At 43.0% G+C, this 18428-nt stretch overlaps 1 protein-coding gene across 4 annotated transcripts in view; it reads left to right on the plus strand.

Moving 5' to 3' along the window:
- The window catches only part of ZZEF1 (zinc finger ZZ-type and EF-hand domain containing 1), a 136151-nt gene that overhangs the window by 101744 nt on the left and 15979 nt on the right, over nucleotides 1-18428 (plus strand). For 2 of the 4 annotated variants that reach the window (XR_004026947.1, XM_030799531.1), the window contains exons 40-45: nucleotides 4661-4938; nucleotides 5963-6137; nucleotides 6697-6829; nucleotides 13782-13981; nucleotides 16080-16199; nucleotides 17626-17817. Coding sequence is in view for 3 of the 4 variants with exons in the window: in XM_030799531.1 (XP_030655391.1) it covers nucleotides 4661-4938; nucleotides 5963-6137; nucleotides 6697-6829; nucleotides 13782-13981; nucleotides 16080-16199; nucleotides 17626-17817 (1098 nt within the window). In the remaining variant the exon portion in view is untranslated. Of the gene's footprint in view, nucleotides 1-4660; nucleotides 4939-5962; nucleotides 6138-6696; nucleotides 6830-13781; nucleotides 13982-14196; nucleotides 14338-16079; nucleotides 16200-17625; nucleotides 17818-18428 lie in introns of those variants that run through there. The other 2 variants (XM_030799532.1, XM_030799533.1) reach the window with 2 other exon arrangements.

The following is an 18428-nucleotide window of genomic DNA, read 5'->3' on the forward strand; positions in this document are numbered from 1 at the left end:
GAGATTTCATTAAGTTGACTTTTAAAAATCACCACTGAGGTTATGTTCCCCTAATAATCTTTTTTTAAGCAGGCACTTTGGAGGGCAAGTTATTAGTTTTATTTTAGTGTAAAAAGTGCCTAGATAGAGTCCTATAAGGAATACATAAAGAACTCTTACAACCCAGTAATAAAAAGACCTCTGTCACCATAGGTTAGTTTTGCTTGTTTTGAAACTTCGTATAGCTGGAGTAAGTCGCTGCAGTGGAGCAATCTCGGCTCACTGCAGCCTCCGCCTCCCGGGTTCAAGTGATTTCTCGTGCCTCAGCCTCCCAAGAAGCTGGGACTACAGGCATGTGCCACCACACCTAGCTAATTTTTATATTTTTAGTAGAAACGGGGTTTCACCATGTTGGTCAGGCTGGTCTTGAACTCCTGGCCTCCAGTAATCCACCCACCTGGGCCTCCCAAAGTGCTGGGATGACAGGCGTGAGCCGCTGTGCCCGGCCTGTGTCTGGCTTCTTCTGCTCAACATTATGTTTGTGAGATGCATCCGTGTTATTGTGATTAGTTTCCTTTATTCATTTTCACTGTTATCCAGAATTCCATTATATGAATATGCCATAATTTTAAAGTTCACTTCACTATTGTTGAGTGTTTCCAAACTGGAAATTACTCCAGACGGTACTATGAACACACCTGTCTGGCTTTTCATGAGCATCTGAATGCAGGCCAAACTTGGCCTGCCAAACAGTTTCTGCCATGTTTGTACCACTTCACACTCCTGCCAAACAGTTTCTGCAATGTGTGTACCGGTTCACACTCCCACGGCAGCATATGAAAGTTTTATTTACTCCATATCCTCTTGAATTTAGAAATAATTACAAACTTATGTAAAAGTTAAAAGTAGTATATAGATAATTTTGTGCCTGAAAGTTGCCAAGTTCATGCCATATTACTTCTAAATATGTTAGTGTGTGTTTTCTACAAACAAGGAGATTCTCCTGTGTAACCAGACAGCAGTCATCAAAGTCAGAGAAATTAACATCAGTACATTGCTACCATCTAATGCTTACTCCCTATTCAAGTTTCGCTAGTTGCTCCAAAAGTGTCTTTTATGGCAGGAGGATCAGAATTAATGTATAGTCCAGGCACAGTGCCTTGAATCTGTAATCCCAGCACTTTGGGAGACCACGCAGGAGGGTTGCTTGAACCCAGGGGTTCGAGACCAGCCTGGGAAACATAGCAAGACTCTATCTACAAAAAATAGAAAAATTAACCAGGCATGGTGGCACACACCTATAGTCTCAGCTACTTGGGAGGCTGAGGCAGGAGGATCACTCGAGCCCAGGAGGTTGAGGTCATAGGGAGCCAAGGTTGCACCTCTGCATTCTAGTTTGGGCAACAGGGTGAGACTCTGTCTCTTAAAAAAAAAAAGAATGAACATGTAGCAGTTTGTTGTCATGTCTTTTAATCACCTCTAGTCTTTAACAGTTATCAGTCTTTTCTTTCATGATCATGACGCTTTTGAAGATCACAGGCCACATATTATGTGGAATGTCCTCCTCTTTGGGGTTGGAGTTATCAGATATCTCCTCATAATTAGATTCAGGCTTTGCCTCTTGGGCAGGAAAATCACAGATGAGATGCTGCATTCTCATTGCAGCCTGTCAGGTGGAACACAGTTTTGATATATTTCATTACTGATCATGTTTACTTTGATCACTGGATTAAGTGGCGTCCGTTAGCCTTTTCTACCATAATGTTTCCCCTTTTGTTATTAGTAAATATTTAGTGGGGAGAGTCTTTGAAACTATGTAAATACCCTGTTTCTCATCAAGCAATTTATTTAGTTATATCAGTATGAGTTCACGGTTTCCTGTTTTACTCCGTTATTCTAATTAATTATTTTGACCAGTGGGAACCCATTCAGGCTGACTTCTGTGTCCTTTTGACATATCCCCATCATTTCAGGCACTTCTTAAGTTCTCCCTCCGCTAGCCCTAGAATCAGCCATTTCTCTAAGGTGACTTCATTCCTTTTGGTAGAGGATAGTATTTAGAAATGGCTTGAGCACTAGATGGGTTCATTGCTAACAGGGTGTCACTGCTCCCAAGTCTTCCCAGTGCGGGGGTGCGGGGTGCGGGGTGGGGGGGGAGAGAGAGAGAGAGAGTGTGTGTGTGTGTATGTGTACTCTATATATTTATTTAGAGCAGTGATTCTCTTTTTTTTTTTGAAGAGGGAGTTTCACTCTTGTCTCCCAGGCTGGTGTGCAGTGGTGCGATCTCTGCTCACTGCAACCTCTGCCTCCTGGGTTCAAGTGATTCTTCTGCCTCAGCCTTCCTAGTAGCTGGGATTACAGGCATGTGCCACCACGCCCGGCTAATTTTTGTATTTTTAGTAGAGATGAGGTTTCACCATGTTGGCCAGGCTGGTCTTGAACTCCTAACCTCAGGTGATCCACCCACCTCGGCCCCCCAAAGTGCTGGGATTACAGGCGTGAGCCACCACGCCCGGCCTTAGAGCAGTGATTCTCAAACTGAAGATATCCAGTTTGGCTATTTGACAATGCCTGGAGACATTTTTGACTTGTCACAACTCAGGGAATGCTCCTGGAATTCTGGTGGAGTCTCGACTATAGGGATGCTGCTAAAACATTTTTAAATGCACAGGTGCCACTCACCCCCCACACACATGAGAATTATCAGACCTAAATTTCAGTAGCACTGAGGTTGAGAAACCCTAATTTAAAGAATCCAGTCTTTAACAGTGAGAATCCTGGATCCCATCATCCTTCATATAATTACCTACTGGATCAGTCTCCCATCTCTGCTGCTATTCTTCTTTTGAGGTGTCCTCTCCTTGTTTCAACTCTTTTTTTGTTTGTTTGTTTGAGAGAGAGAGTCTCGCTCCATCACCCAGGCTATAGTGCAATGGTGCAGTCTCGGCTTGCTGCAACCTCTGCCTCCCCGGTTCAAGCGATTCTCCTGCCTCAGCCTCCTGAGTAGCTGGAATTACAGGCGCTCACCATTACACCTGGCTAATTTTTATATTTTTAGTAGAGACAGGGTTTCACCATGTTGGCCAGGCTGGCCTCGAACTCCTGACCTCAGGTGATCCACCTGCCTCAGCCTCCCAAAGTGCTGGGATTACAGTGGACTCTTGACATGGATACCTCCCCGCCACACTTGGGTCTGTCTCTCTAATCCAGGTTGCCCCCTTGCGGTGAGACCACCCTCACCCACAACAGGCTGCTACTCAGTGGCAACACTCTGCTTATGCTGTTTGGACTCTGAGCCCCTGTGTGAGGCTGAACTCCCCACGCAGATGCCCTCACCTCTCCACTTAGGTTCAGACACTCACATCAGGCTGCCCTTCTGCGTTTTTGCCCTCCTCACCCCACTCGGAGCCCAAGCTCCAACTCCAAAGGCCTGGGCATTCCTGGGCTTGGGTGACTTCCTCACCCACCTGTGCCGACTCCCCTGCCAGGCCTTCTTCATGGAAATTGCATACCCTGCTTGGGTTCTGACACCGTGTGGCCTCCACCAGACCAACCCCCTGCCTAGATGCCTTCTGAGTTCTTCTTGGACTGTGACACCCCTACCAGGCTGCTGTGTCAGAAAGATGCCTTCTTGAGAATCACTTTTTATTTCCAGGAACTCTTTGTTCTTTGATTGCTTTGTTTTCATACTATGGATATAGTGCCCTCTTGAATCACACTGAGGATAACAGCTCAGACATTGTAAAAGCTTTCTTCAATTTTGTGCATTTTTTTCCTGTGGAAAATAACAAATGGTATAAGTATAGAAATGTTTGTACCAGGCCGTTTAGCTGAATGGTTTTTATAATAACGAAGAACTGGAAACAAAGTATTAATAAGTTGCAAGACACTATTTAAAGAAAGAAAAACAACTATTTAAAATTTTAAATTTATTTTACATATACATATACACACACACACACACACACACACACACACGTTTGTTTTTTGAAACGGAGTCTCGCTCTGTCGCTCAGGCAAGAGTGCAGTTGGCATGACCATGGCTCACTGCAGCCTCCACCTCCTGGGTTCAAGCAATCCTTTCACCTCAGCCTCCCAAGTAGCTGGGACTACAGGCGCGTACCACCATGCCTGGCTAATTTTTTGTAGATACATGGTCTCACTACGTTGCCCAGGCTCGTCTTGAACTCCTGGGCTCAAGTGACTCTCCTGCCTTGGCCTCCCAAAGTGCTGGGATTACAGGTGTGAGTCACTACGCCCGGCCTATTTTATATATATCATGTGTAAATATGCATAGAAAAAGGTTGAAAGACTATTCATCAAACTTAACAGTTGTTATCACCTGGCCATGGTTGTGGGGAGGGGATTTAGGGGAGCTTTAACCCTTGCGTGTTTCTGAATTATTTAAATTATTTTACAGTGGACATTTTGAAAGGTGAGGAGGAAACCAAGCATTTTAAGTTTCTTTTTCAGGGTAAAGAAATATTAGAAGTAGGATTGTAAGATGAGACCTGAGGATGTTTATTTTGTAAGTGATTATACTTACGGCATTTATGAAAGCCACAGCATGATTCCATTAGCACTAGGCCAGTTGTAAATAAGGTAGGAGGGAGGTATAATATTTAGCAGGTTTGGTTATGTGGGTTTTGTACTGAACAGATTTCTCTCCCTCTCTTGGCAGGGCCCCACAGTTCCCCTGATAGACCTGGAGCATGTCCTTCCACTCATGTTTCAGGTTGTCATCTCAAACGCAGGCCACCTGAATGAAACCTACCATCTCACCCTGGGTCTTCTCGGCCAGTTAATTATCCGTCTTTTGCCAGCAGAGGTAGATGCCGCAGTGATCAAAGTCCTCTCAGCCAAACACAACCTGTTTGCTGCAGGGGACAGTTCCATTGTGCCAGATGGCTGGAAAACCACCCACCTGCTCTTTAGCCTGGGAGCTGTGTGTCTGGACAGGTAGCCTTGGTCCTCGCTCCTCTAACCACCTGCCCTCTATCCCACCTTGGTGTTTATTTGTTTAAGTTGAAGTTCTGGCTGTTGATTAATTTCAGTGTGCTACACTTCTGTTGTCTGAGAGTTTTGTGGAAATAGAATTAGGTTCATGAGCAATGCTGTCAACCCACATTAAAACTGCTTAACACCAACATTAAAACAGCTGAGCAGTCTCGACACTGGCTGCTGATTCAACTCTCTAATGAGGCATATTCTGTTTTTTACGAGCAGTAAGTGTGGACCTTGAGGTTGAAGCAAATAAATCTATTTTCATTATAAAAGTAACATAACCACAACACCAAATTTGGAAAACAGAAATGAAGGAATAAGCTGGGCACGGTGGCTCACATCAGTAATCCCAGCACTTTGGGAGGCTGAGGCGGCTGGATCACAAGGTCAGGAGTTCGAGACCAGCCTGGCCAACATAGTGAAACCCTGTCTCTACTAAAAATACAAAGAAAATTAGCCAGGCATGGTGGCCTGTGCCTGTAATCCCAGCTACTCTGGAAGCTGAGGCATGAGAATCGCTTGAACTCAGGAGGCAGAGGTTACAGTCAGCGGAGATCATGCCATTACACTCCAGCCTGGGCGACAGAGCAAGACTCCATCTCAAAAAAATAATAATAATAAAAGAAGGAAAAAAGTCACCCTGACTTGTACCATTTTAATACATCTGGTGCTATCTCACTACATTTTCTTCTAAGTTTTTCTTCTGTGTTTGAATATGAGTGTGCATTTGCACACACATAGGTGACTTTTATAGAGATTTTTGGAAACATAACCGTAGGGTGAGTATATAAGTAACAAGTCTTGATTTTGTTTGCTTTTCTGCTCACCATTATACGAAAAGCGTCATTCTGGTAGTTTTTAAGCTAGTTATTGAATGGCTCTTTGAAGGCCTCTGGGTCTGCTTTGGAGTGTAGTGAGCTCTGATGAGTTGAGTTTGGAGCCCTGTGTACTGCCCCTAATGGAGCCTCTTGCCTTCCAGCCGGGTGGGCTTGGACTGGGCATGCTCCATGGCAGAGATCCTGCGGTCACTGAACAGTGCCCCACTGTGGCGTGATGTCATTGCCACCTTCACAGACCACTGCATCAAGCAGCTGCCATTCCAGCTGAAGCACACCAACATCTTCACCCTGCTCGTGCTGGTTGGCTTCCCCCAGGTACCACACTCTGAAGGCCTGAGGGCCTGGTCACCCCTTCCAGTCTTCACTGTACACACCAAAGCCTCTGTGGCTTCTGGATATATAGGCATAGATCTCTTTGGAAGCTTTTTCCTTTGCCTGTACACCTTGCTTTCACAGTATTGAAGTATTGTCAAGATTATGGATGGTTTATTCAACTTGCATTTTTAACAGTTAAACATTTGACTCATTTATTAGCCAGTAGTTGGCTTTGAATAATAGGTAACTGTAATATATCAAATTACAAAGAAAATTGTCTTTCATTTTGGCATTCATCTTGACCTTATTTCTCATCTTCATGTCCCTCAACTGATCAGGACAAAGGGGGCTGTAAAAACATGGCCTCATCCAGCAAGGACTTAAACCAATTCTGTGCCAGCCTGTGCCAGACTCTTTGGACTTAGAGATAGGAAGATCCCTATCCTTGTGTGCTTGTTGAAATCAGAGGCACAATCAAAGGCGGCTGGGCGTATGCCTAAGAATTCTTTCTTGTCTCCATGTTTGAGTTGCCTTTCTCTGTCTGTCTACCATGTTCTAGGTCCTCTGTGTGGGAACCCGCTGCGTGTATATGGATAATGCCAATGAACCCCATAATGTGATCATCTTGAAGCACTTTACTGAGAAGAACAGGGCTGTGATTGTTGATGTCAAAACTCGGAAGAGGAAAACAGGTACCATGCGTAATTATTTTTTTCTAAGAATGGAAGAAAAATGCTTAATCGCTGCATACCCTAAAATCAATGAAATTACCTTGGCTCTTGGCCTGCGTGTGATTTTTTTTTTAAGAGCAAGTTATAGCTCCCCGAGCTGCTTTTTCCTTATCTCTGAAATGATGTGTTGAATTGGGAGAATTTCAAAGGCCCCTTTCCATGCTGTCTTTTTGTGTATATGGCTCTGTGTTTTTTGGTTGGCTAGATGTATAGGTTCTAAACATGTAATTTCTCCATTTGCTGGTATCATTTGCTTTCTGTGGGTAATTTAAACATTATGGAGTCAGGTGACTACATGGAGTCAGGTGGCTGCACTTAAAATAATTGTATTGGCATTCATGTAACTTTCCATTTTGTTTTATAAGTATAACATTGAAAGTATTACATCACAAATGCCCTTTTGACTTAGTTTGCCAAGCCCCAGGCAATCTGGAGTATCTACCCATTACATTCCCAGTTCTGCTCGTGAAGCAGTCTGCATTTTTACTAAGCGTCAGCATTAGGCAGTGTCTGTGCTGTTTTCCTGTATGTAAATGTCTAAGATCTTTTCTTTTGCATATGAACATCCAGTTGATCCAGGACCATTTGTTGAACAAGCCATCCTTTCTCCATCCAATTATCTTGGAATCTTGTTGAAAATTGACACACATGTATCTGTGTATTTATGGATTCTATTATGTTTCATTAATCTGTATGTCCTTACTTTAGTATTATACTTTTTTTACTATTGTAAATTTATTTATTTATTTTATTTTTTTTGAGACCAAGTCTCACTCTGTTGCCCAGGCTGGAGTGCGGTGACACGATCTCGGCTCACTGCAACCTCCGCCTCCGGGGTTCCAGCAATTCTCCTGCCTCAGCCTTCCAAGTATTTGGGATTACAGGCACGTACCACCACGCTTGGCTAATTTTTTGTATTTTTAGTAGAGATGAGATTTCACCCTATTGGCCAGGCTGGTCTCAAACTCCTGACCTCAGGTGATCTGCCTGCCTCGGCCTTCCAAAGTGCTGGGATTATACGCATGAGCCACTGCGCCTAGCCTAACGTTTGTATTTTTAGTAGAGATGGGGTTTCACCATGTTGGCCAGGCTGGTCTCAAACTCCCGACCTCAAGCAATCCACCTGCCTCGGCCTCCCATAGTGCTGGGATTACAGGCATGAGCAACCACATCTGGCCAGACTATTTTAAATTTGTATAAAATTTTGAAATCAGGTGTTTCAGCTTTGCTCTTTTTCAGAATTATTTTGACTTCTAGTTTCTTTGCCTTTCTGTGTAAATTTTAGAATCAGCTTCTATAAAAGAGTTTCTATCAGTTTCTATAAAAGAGCCTGCAGGAGCCAGGCGCAGTGGCTCACACCTGAAATCCCAGCACTTTGTAGATACCCCCATCACTACATAAAATAAAATAAGTAGCCAGGTGTGGTGGCATGCTGTAGTCCCAGCTACTTGGGAGGCTGATATGGGAGGATCACCTGCAGTGAGCCATGATCTCCACTATAGCCTGGGCAACAGAGCAAGACCCTGTCTCAAAAAAGTATATGGCCTTCTGGGATTTTGATTGGCATTGCATTGAATCTATAGATTCATTTGGGATGATATCTTAACCAAACAGATGTTCCTTAGTCTGTAATGGGGTTATGTCCTGATAAACCCATTATAAAGGTTGAAAAATCATTATGTTGAACCATTGTAAGTCAGAGACTGTCTATATTGAGTGCATGGTACATCGTTCAGTTTATTTAGAGAATAAATTTAGGTTTCTTTAATTTCTCTCAGCCTGGCATATTGGGATATTAGCCGTCTTCTCTTATTTTCTGATTGTGGCAATTTATGTCTTCTCTTTTTGTTTCCTAGATAGTCTAGCCAGAGATTTATCAAGTTATTTGATCTTTTCAAAGGACCAACTTTGGTTTCATTCAATTTTCTTTTATTTCTGTTTGCTGTTTCTTTGATTACTGCCCAGATAAATTTCCTTATTTCTTCTGGCTTTGTGTTTAATGTGTTGTTACTGCTTTTCCAGTTTCTTTTTTTTTTTTAATAGACAGGATGTCACCAGGTTGCCCAGGCTGATCTCAAACTGCTGGGCTCAAGTGATCCTCCTGCCTTAGCCTCCCAAAGTGCTGGGATAGCAGGCATGAGTTACCCATACCTGGCTGCTTTTCTGGTTTCTTTCTTTTTTTTTTTTCTTTTTTTTTTTGAGATGGAGTTTTGCTCTTGTTGCCCAGGCTACAGTGCAGTGGCACGATCTCAGCTCACTGCAACCTTTGCCTCCTGGGTTCAAGTGATTCTCCTGCCTTAGCCTCCTGAGTAGCTGAGATTACAGGCACATGCCACCGTGCCTGGCTAATTTTTGTATTTTTAGTAGACACAGGGTTTACCATGTTGGTCAGGCTGGTCTTGAACTCCTGACCTCAGTGATCCCACCCGCCTCAGCCTCCCAAAGTGCTGGGATTACAGGTTTCTTAAGGTAGGAGTTATCACTGATTTGAGACCTTTCTTCCTTGGCAATAGAAGAATTTTAATGTTGTACATTTCCTTTTAAGTATGACTTTAGCCACATCCACTATTTTTTTTCTTTTTTGGTGTCCCTTGGATTCAGTAGGAATATCTCACAATTTTTTTTATGATATAGGGGAATATCATTTTCATTTAGGTCACAATATATTTTCTAATTTATCTTGTGATTTTTTTTTCTTTGCTCTGTGGATTATTTAAAAGTTTGATATTTAGTTTCTTAATATTTGGGGGATATCCAGTTATCATTTGGTTGTTGATTTCAGGTTTAATTCCCTTGTGATCAGAGAGCATATTTTTAATTAGTTCAGTCCTATTATGAATATTGTTACAATTTGTTTTATTGTCCAAAATTAGGTCTGTTTCCATGTACACTTGAAGAAAAAGAAAGTGTATTATGTTGTTGGTGGAGTATCCTATAGATGTTAATTAGGTCAAGTCAATGGATAATGTTATTCAAGTCTTCTGTGCCCTTACTGATGTTTTATCTATGTGTTCTAACAATTCCTGAAAGAGGACTATAGAAGTTTCTAACTGTAATTGTATGTTTCTCTTTTTCTTATGAAATGTCCCTTTTTTATCCCTAATGCTATTCCTCATTCTGAAATCTAATATTTATATAGCCTCTCTTGCATTTTTAAAAATAGCATTCGCATAGAATAGTCATCCTTTAGTATCCTCAGAGGATTGGTTCCAGGACTCCCCACAGATAGCAAAATTCGTGGATGAGTCCCTTATAGTTGGCCGTTCATATCTGTGGGTTTTGCATCCAGAGGCTCAGCCAACCTCAAATCAAAAATACTCTTGGCCCTTCATATCCATGGGTTTCACATCTTTTCACTTTAACCTGCCTGTGCCTTTACATTTAAAGTGGATTTCTTGTCTTTTTTTAAAAAATCCAATCTGATAATCCCTGTCTTTTAATTGATGTGTTTAGACCATTTACATTTATTGCAGTTATCTAGATGGTTGAATTTAGGAATTTTTTTTTTTTTTTTTTTTTTGGAGACAGAGTCTTACTCCATCACCCAGGCTGGAGTACAGTGGTATGATCTCGCCTCACTGCAGCCTCCACCTCCTGGGTTCAAGCGATTCTCCTGCCTCAGCCTCCCGAGTAGCTGGGATTACAGGCACCTGCCACTACATCCAGCTAATTTTTGTATTTTTAGTAGAGATAGGGTTTTGCCATATTGGCCAGGCTGGTCTTGAACTTCTGACTCAGGTGATCTGCCTGCCTTGGCCTCCCAAATTGCTGGGATTACAGGTGTGAACCACCATGCCTGGCCAGTATCTCACTTTTTGAAGCAAAAAAATGTAATGTATTGTGAGATTTATGTCATATAGAAGTAAAATGTGTAACAGCACAAAGAATGGAGTCGAAAATGTTGTAATGTTCTGACACTATATGTGAAATTGTATAATATTTTTTTTTTTTTTATATTTAGTTTTAGGTAATGTGCAATTGAGTTTTTAATATGTATCTGTCATGTTGATTCTGCACCATTAATCGTATTTAGCATTAGTGTATTCCTAATGCTGTCCCCCCCCCCCCCCCACAACATCCCGAGTGTATGTTCCTTGTCATGATTCATTGTTCAATCCCACTATGAGTGAGAACATGCGGTGTTTGGTTTTTTGTCCTTGCGATAGTTCACTGGCCATCAGAGAAATGCCATCAGAGAAATGCAAATCAAAACCACAGTGAGATACCATCTCACACCAGTTAGAATGGCCATCATTAAAAAATCAGGAAACAACAGGTGCTGGAGAGGATGTGGAGAAATAGGAACACTTTTACACTGTTGGTGGGATTGTAAACTAGTTCAACCATTGTGGAAGTCAGTGTGGCGATTCCTCAGGGATCTCGAACTAGAAATACCATTTGACCCAGCCATCCCATTACTGGGTATATACCCAAAGGACTATAAATCATGCTGCTATAAAGACACATGCACACGTATGTTTATTGCGGCACTATTCACAATAGCAAAGAGTTGGAACCAACCCAAATGTCCAACAACGATAGACTGGATTAAGAAAATGTGGCACATATACACCATGGAATACTATGCAGCCATAAAAAATGATGAGTTCGTGTCCTTTGTAGGGACATGGATGAAACTGGAAAACATCATTCTCAGTAAACTATCGCAAGAAATGGTATAATATTATCTGAAGGTAGACTATGATAAGTTAAAGGCGTTCAGTGTAAACCCTAGAACAACATTTAAGAAATTATTTGAAGGTACACTACTGTAAACCCTAGAGCAACCACAACAAAACTCAAAAAGATAAACTTAAAGAGCCAATACTGGAAATAAAATGAAATCGTTAAGAAAAACAAAATAACCCAGCACTCTGAGAGGCTGAGTGAGGTGGGAAGATGACTGGAGGATAGGAGTTTGAGATCAACCTGGGCAACATAGCAAAATTCTCTCTCTACAAAAATAAATAAATAAATGATGATGAGGCCAGGAGTTTGGGGCCAGCCTGGGCAGCATAGCTAGACCCCATCTCTACTAAAAATAATTTTTTAGAAAGCCAGGTGTGGTGACACACACCTGTAATCCAAGCTGCTTTGGATGCAGAGGCAGGAGGATCACTTGAGCCCGGGAGATCAAGGCTGCAGTGAGCTATGATCATGCTACTGCACTCTAGCCTAGGTGATAGAGCAAGAGCCTGTCTCTTAAAAAAAAAAAAAAAAAAGGCCAGGCACAGTGGCTCATGCCTGTAATCCCAGCACTTTGGGAGGCCGAGGCAGGCGGATAACCTGAGGTCAGGAGTTTGAGACCAGCCTGGCCAGCATGGTAAAACCCCATCTCTGCTAAAAATACAAAAATATCTGGGCGTGGTGGTGGACACCTGTAATCCCAGCTAGTTGGGAGGCCAAGGCAGGAGAATCACTTGAACCTGGGAGGTGGAGGTTGCAGTCAGCCAAGATCACGTCATTGGACTCCAGCCTGGGTGACAAGAGCAAAAACTCCATGTCAAAAAAAAGAAGATGTTGGTCTGTTGTCTTCTGGCTTGTGTAGATTCTGGGATAAAGTCTGCTGTCATTCTTCTTTTGCTACATTTTTGTAATGTCTCTTTTTCCTCTGGCTATATTTTTAGCAATTCAATTATGCATGTGCCTTGACATGATTTTCTTTATGTTTCTTCTGCTTAGGTGCTTATTGAGCTCCTTAGATTTACAGTTTTCATCAAATTTGGAAAATTTTTGACCATTATGTATTCAAATATTTTTTCTGCCCCCTCCATCTCCACCAGGATACTTCCACTCTCACTGTTGGAAAGACAAAATATTCCCAGCTCTCTGTGAGCTCCAGGAATTGTTCTGTCTACTGTAGCTCTTTCTCCTGCCCCAGGTAGTTTCCTTTCACAGAAATGTGCAGGTCAGCATGCAGCCACAGACTCGTGAGTGACTCTGGATCTCTGGAGAGCTCTCCCCAACCCACCCCTCTCTCTCTGCATCTCCCTGCTCTGATATTCTGCCCTGTACATTCTAGCTGTCTTGACCTCCCTGAACTCTGATCTCTGTTTCTTTAATTCATTGAGACTGCTGGATTCTGCCTGGATGTTTGCTTCCCACTTTGCAGCTTGGAAATCGTCTGCAGATAGCTGGTGCTATTGGAGGGCTGATCTAGTTTATATCCCTTCTCTCAGGGATCATAGTCCTATATACTACCTTTTGCCCAATATTTGCAAGCTATTGTTTCATGTTTTTTCAGTGTTCTGGTTGTTTAAGGTGGGAGAGTAAATCCAGTCTCTCTTGTTCTGTCTTGTTTGGAAATGGAAATCTCATGTGTACTATTTTTTTTTTTTTTTTTTTTTTTGAGACGGAGTCTGGCTCTGTCGCCCAGGCTGGAATGCAATGGCACGATCTTGGCTCACCGCAACCTCCACCTCCCGGGTTCAAGTGATTCTCCTGCCTCAGTCTCCTGAGTAGCTGGGATCACAAGCATGTGCCACCACATCTAGCTAATTTTTGTATTTTTAGACAGGGTTTTGCCATGCGGACCAAGCTAGTCTTGAACTCCTGACCTCAAGTGATCCACCCACCTTGGCCTCCCAAAGTGCTAGGATTACAGGCATGAGCCACCACGCCCGGCCTCATATATGCTATCTTTAAGAACTTTTGTTAACACCTGTGGAGATGGCCTGCTTATGCACAATAGTAAGAATGCAAATTGTCCCACTCAGTTGCTTGATGGATAGGTAGCCATTATTATTTTTGTGTTTACCTGCAAGCTGGCTTTATTGGCTAAGACTGAGCCCGGGAGATTTGTGTTTCTGCAGTCCCTACTTTAGTAAGGCATGTTACTATGGAAGAAATAGCTGCCGGAAGCATGAACTGTACTTTTTGTGTCTTTCTTTTTCTGTCTGATGTCACCCTTCAGTGAAGGACTACCAGCTGGTCCAGAAGGGAGGAGGACAAGAATGTGGTGACTCTCAGGCCCAGCTGAGCCAATACTCCCAGCACTTTGCCTTTATCGCCAGTCACCTTCTGCAAAGCAGCATGGACAGCCATTGTCCCGAGGCAGTGGAAGCAACTTGGGTCCTGTCCCTGGCCCTCAAAGGATTGTATAAAACACTAAAGGTAATGGTGAGCTTCTCCAGTTGGCAGTGGACCTGGCTATAATTTGACATCTGCATGGGGATTAACTAGGAGGAAATGCCATCTGATTTTGATGGATGGTAAACCATAGGATCTTGATTATTTTTAGAAACGCGTGGGCTTTGCGCACAGATAACTTCAAAGAGGAAATACAGTTTTCCTGATAGTTGGCTTCTCTGTCTTTCCATTGTTTCAAGGAATCTGATGCTAATACTTCATGGGAACACAACTTTGTCAGATGAGAAGAAAAATTAACTGAAAAGTTTCTCACTTTCCTCTCTAAATGACACCTCCTGTGCTTCATCATAGACGATGAAGGGAAGATTAGAGGGTGCTAGCATCCCAGGGGATGAGCAACAGGTTTGACAATTGGAGTGGAAGGAGGTAGACAAGTTGAAAAGCTGGGCGATGGCCGGGCACGATGGCCCACAGCAGTAATCCTGGCACTTTGGGAGGCCAAGGCAGGCGGATTGCCTGAGCTCAGGAGTTCAAGACCAGCCTGGGCAACGTGGCAAAATTCCATCTCTACTAAAAATACAAAAAATTAGCCAGGTGTGGTGGTACGCACCTGTAATCCCAGCTACTTGGGAGGCTGAGGCATGAGAACCACTTGAACCCGGGAGGCAGAGGTTGTTGTGAGCCTAGATCATGCCATTGCACTCCAGCCTGGGTGACAGAGTGAGACTCCATCTCAAAAAAAAAAAAAAAAAAAAAGTTGGGCAATATTTGGCATGGAGTTGAGCAGCTGACTTACGAGAATTTCCGATACCTGAGAGGCAGTGATTGGGAGGAATGATCTTTCAAGGAAATATATGACAGCTCACTTTTAGGATCATCTTCCCAACAGAGATATCCATGAAAGGAGGAGCTCAGTTGAAGGCTGTTTAGTGGAAGCACTGATAGGGAGGTCATGGAGGGCACTCAACACCACAAGAGCTGGACTCAGTGGCATTTCAGCTCTGATCCAGCCCTGGGAGTTTGTAGTTGTAGAATTGAGACCATTCATCTGCTGTTTCTTTTGTTGTTTGGTTGATTTGTTTGTGGGTTTTCTCTGGCATTTCTTTGTTTGAGACAGGGTCTCGCTCTGTTGCCCAGGCTGGAGTATAGACCTGTGATCACGGCTCACTGCAGCCTCAAATGCTTTGGTTCAAGGGGTCCTCTTGCCTCAGCCTCCCAAGTAGCTGGGACTAACCACAGACATGCACTATCGTGCCCAGTTAATTTTTTTTTTTTTTTTTTTTGTAGAGACAGGGTCTTGCTATGTTTCCCAGGCAGGTCTTGAACTCTTGACCTTGAGCCATCTTTCCACCTCCACCTCTGGAAGTGCTGGGGTTACAGGCATGAGCCATGGTGCCCAGCCTGCTGTTTCTTTAGTTCATGACATTTATCACAATGTGCTACTGTTTCCATTGCTTACATTATAGTAGGAAAGGGAAAATAAACTCCCTAAGGGCAGCAATCATTTCTGTCTTTGAATCCTTCATTCAGCAAATATTTGCTGAGCACCAAGGGCCAGATGGAACTGAGTATGTAGTGTTGGAGCCAGAAAGAAGGTCCCTGCTCTCCTGGAGCTTGTGGTCTGACCGGCAAGAGAGACAACAGGGGGCCTGCAAGAAAAACTGCTATGGGTCAAAAAAAGCCTTTCTCTAGTAAAATTTGAACTGATAGATAAGGAGTCAGCTTTGGGAAAACTGGACAGAGCATTCCACGCAGAGCGAGTAGCAAGCTCCAGGCCTCAAAGTGGAACAAGCGTGGTTGTCAAGGAGCAGAAAGAACACCTCCCAGGCTTTAGAATAATGCAGGAAAGAGGGGGGCGCAGCCAGAGAAGCAGGCACGGACCTTGTAGGTCTTTGTCAGCCAGGATCAGAGGCTTGGATTTTAGCCTAAAGAGCACCAGACAGCTCTTGGAAGTTAGAGCAGGGGGGTGTGACATAAAATAGGCTTCATTCAAAAGTATGTGTTGAATGAATGAATGAATGAATGAAAGAAAGAAAGAGTGAATGAACAGACTGAGTTATAGCTAAGGTTGTACCTTCTTCACTCCAAGGCAGTCACAGATCATTCTTTTTCTGCTTGGCAGGCTCACGGTTTTGAGGAGACCCATGCTACCTTCCTTCAGACGGATTTGCTGAAGTTGCTGGTGAAAAAGTGCAGCAAAGGGACTGGCTTTAGTAAAACGTGGCTCCTCCGGGACCTGGAAGTAAGAGACGAGAGGGACTCCTGCTCCTCTTTCCTGGTGCAGATGTACTGGCCTAGGAGTTAGAAGCGTCAGCGAGTTCCAGCTGCTTCTGCCCTGTGCACACTCATTTAGTACAGTGTTGAAAACTCCCTTGCTTCTATATTCCCTTTTGGAAATAGGGATTATGACACCTGTCTACCCCTGTCAGGGAAAATGAATTTAATGTTTGTTCAAAGAACAGTGAAAGAGAAGCATTTTATGGAAACACATGATTAACCATTGTATCGTGGTAATAAAGTATACCCTTGAATTACTATTTCCCTTTAAAGTTGCTTTCAGCCAAAATCAGCCTCTAAATTTGTCCTCACTTATGTTTATTTGTATGTAAGATTTTAGTTGATCATTGTAATTTTATTACTGTTCCCCGTAGACCTTAGAGTTTTCTTAGCAGAACTACTGTGGTTCCCTGTGGACTTTCTATGCCCAGTGCCAGCTTTCAGCCCAGGAAAGGCTGCTGCCGCATAGGAGGGAGTGAGCAGCCATTCACGGCCCAGGAAAGGCTGCCGCTGCACAGGAGGGAGTGAGCGGTCATTCACGGCCCAGTGCCGCCGCACAGGAGGGAGTGAGCGGCCATTCACAGCCCAGCAGAGGCTGGAACCTGCAGAAACAGCTCTCAGTTGCCAGGAGAGGATTTGGTTAAGTTTAAGGAAAATGTGCTAAAACATATTAATGGGTAATTTGGGGAGTATTTGAACTTTTATTCTTAGAGAATATTTTAAATTAAAATTTTTTATTATGAGAACCACATTGCAGAAAACTTTATAAAAGAAAAAAAAAATCTCCAAACTCCATCCCAAACACAGCTGCCATTAGCATTTTGTATATTTTCTCCTTCTCGTTTTGTTTCTGTGCATTTTGTGGTGCGTGTGTAAATCTAGACTGCATCATGAGCATCGTATTCAAATAAATTGATGGCATGTGGGCTTCTTTCTAGGTTTTGATGTAGTTTTCATAACATTTTTTATGGCTGCATATAATACATGAAGGTGGCTTTCAGTTTTTTTGGTATTAGTGCTTCCCTGAGCATATTATGAAAATAACTTTGTATATTTTACATTATTCGTAACAGATGAGTTGCTAGGTGAAAGCATATGAGCATTTTCGTAGCTCTTCACATTTTGCCAAAAGAAGTTCTAAAAAGGATGATAGCAGTTTATACCATCTGTGGGAAAGTTAATAAACACAAAGGTCTCCATAGTGTTCAGTTAGTATTTCTTCAGTTACAAAGTATAATTAAACATACGTTCGTGTTTCTTTTCTGATTTCACATTCTTCAAGTAAATTCTGATGTCTTAAAAAGTTAGGCCCATATTTTCATGATTAAAGGACTGTACCATCTTCCCACCCACTAAGTGCTCACATTCAGCCGGATTTTCTTTCTGTGTAGATTTTATCCATCATGCTGTACTCCTCAAAAAAGGAGATCAACGCTTTGGCTGAGCACGGAGACCTAGAGCTGGATGAGCGAGGGGACCGAGAGGAAGAGGTGGAACGGCCAGTCAGCAGCCCTGGCGACCCAGAGCAGAAAAAGCTGGACCCCCTTGAGGGCCTGGATGAGCCCACCAGAATCTGTTTCTTGGTGTGTTCTTGAGTCATCTTGTGGCTTGGGAGGGGCTTCTGAGGGATGGCTTCTCTTTGGCCCGGGCCATGTTTTAGCCTAAACATGAAAATGCTTCTGTCTGCTGTCCTGAGAATTCACTTCCTAAAGACTCAGTCTGTGTTGTGCAGAATTGATCCAGAAGAACAGAAAAGCCCCACAGCAATAGTTCTTAATATTTTGGGTTATAAACTCAAAAGCTTTAGGTCCTCTCTCCCCCTAAAATACACATTCAAATATGTATGTAAAATTTTGCATGAATTTCGAGGGCTTACTAAAGCCGTAAGGCTCATCCATGAACTCTATACAATAGTTTCTTCCTCATAGTTTCTCAGAAATACACTGTTACCTTTCCTAGGTAATCTATTCTTCCTCAGAACAATATGAAAAGGATGAGGGCTTGGACTTCAGAAGTCGTGACTAAATGAAGAGTTAACAGAATGTAGCGTAGAATGTCAGAAAAAGCAAATCCCAGCCAGGCACAGTGGCTCACACATGTAATCCCAGCACTTTGGGAGGCTGAGGCAGGAAGATCAGTTGAGGCCAGGAGTTCAAGACCACCCTGGGTAACTTAGCAAGACCCTGCCTCTACA

This window comes from Nomascus leucogenys, chromosome 19 (assembly GCF_006542625.1).
Source record: "Nomascus leucogenys isolate Asia chromosome 19, Asia_NLE_v1, whole genome shotgun sequence".
In the NCBI taxonomy this organism is placed as follows: Eukaryota; Metazoa; Chordata; class Mammalia; order Primates; family Hylobatidae; genus Nomascus; species Nomascus leucogenys.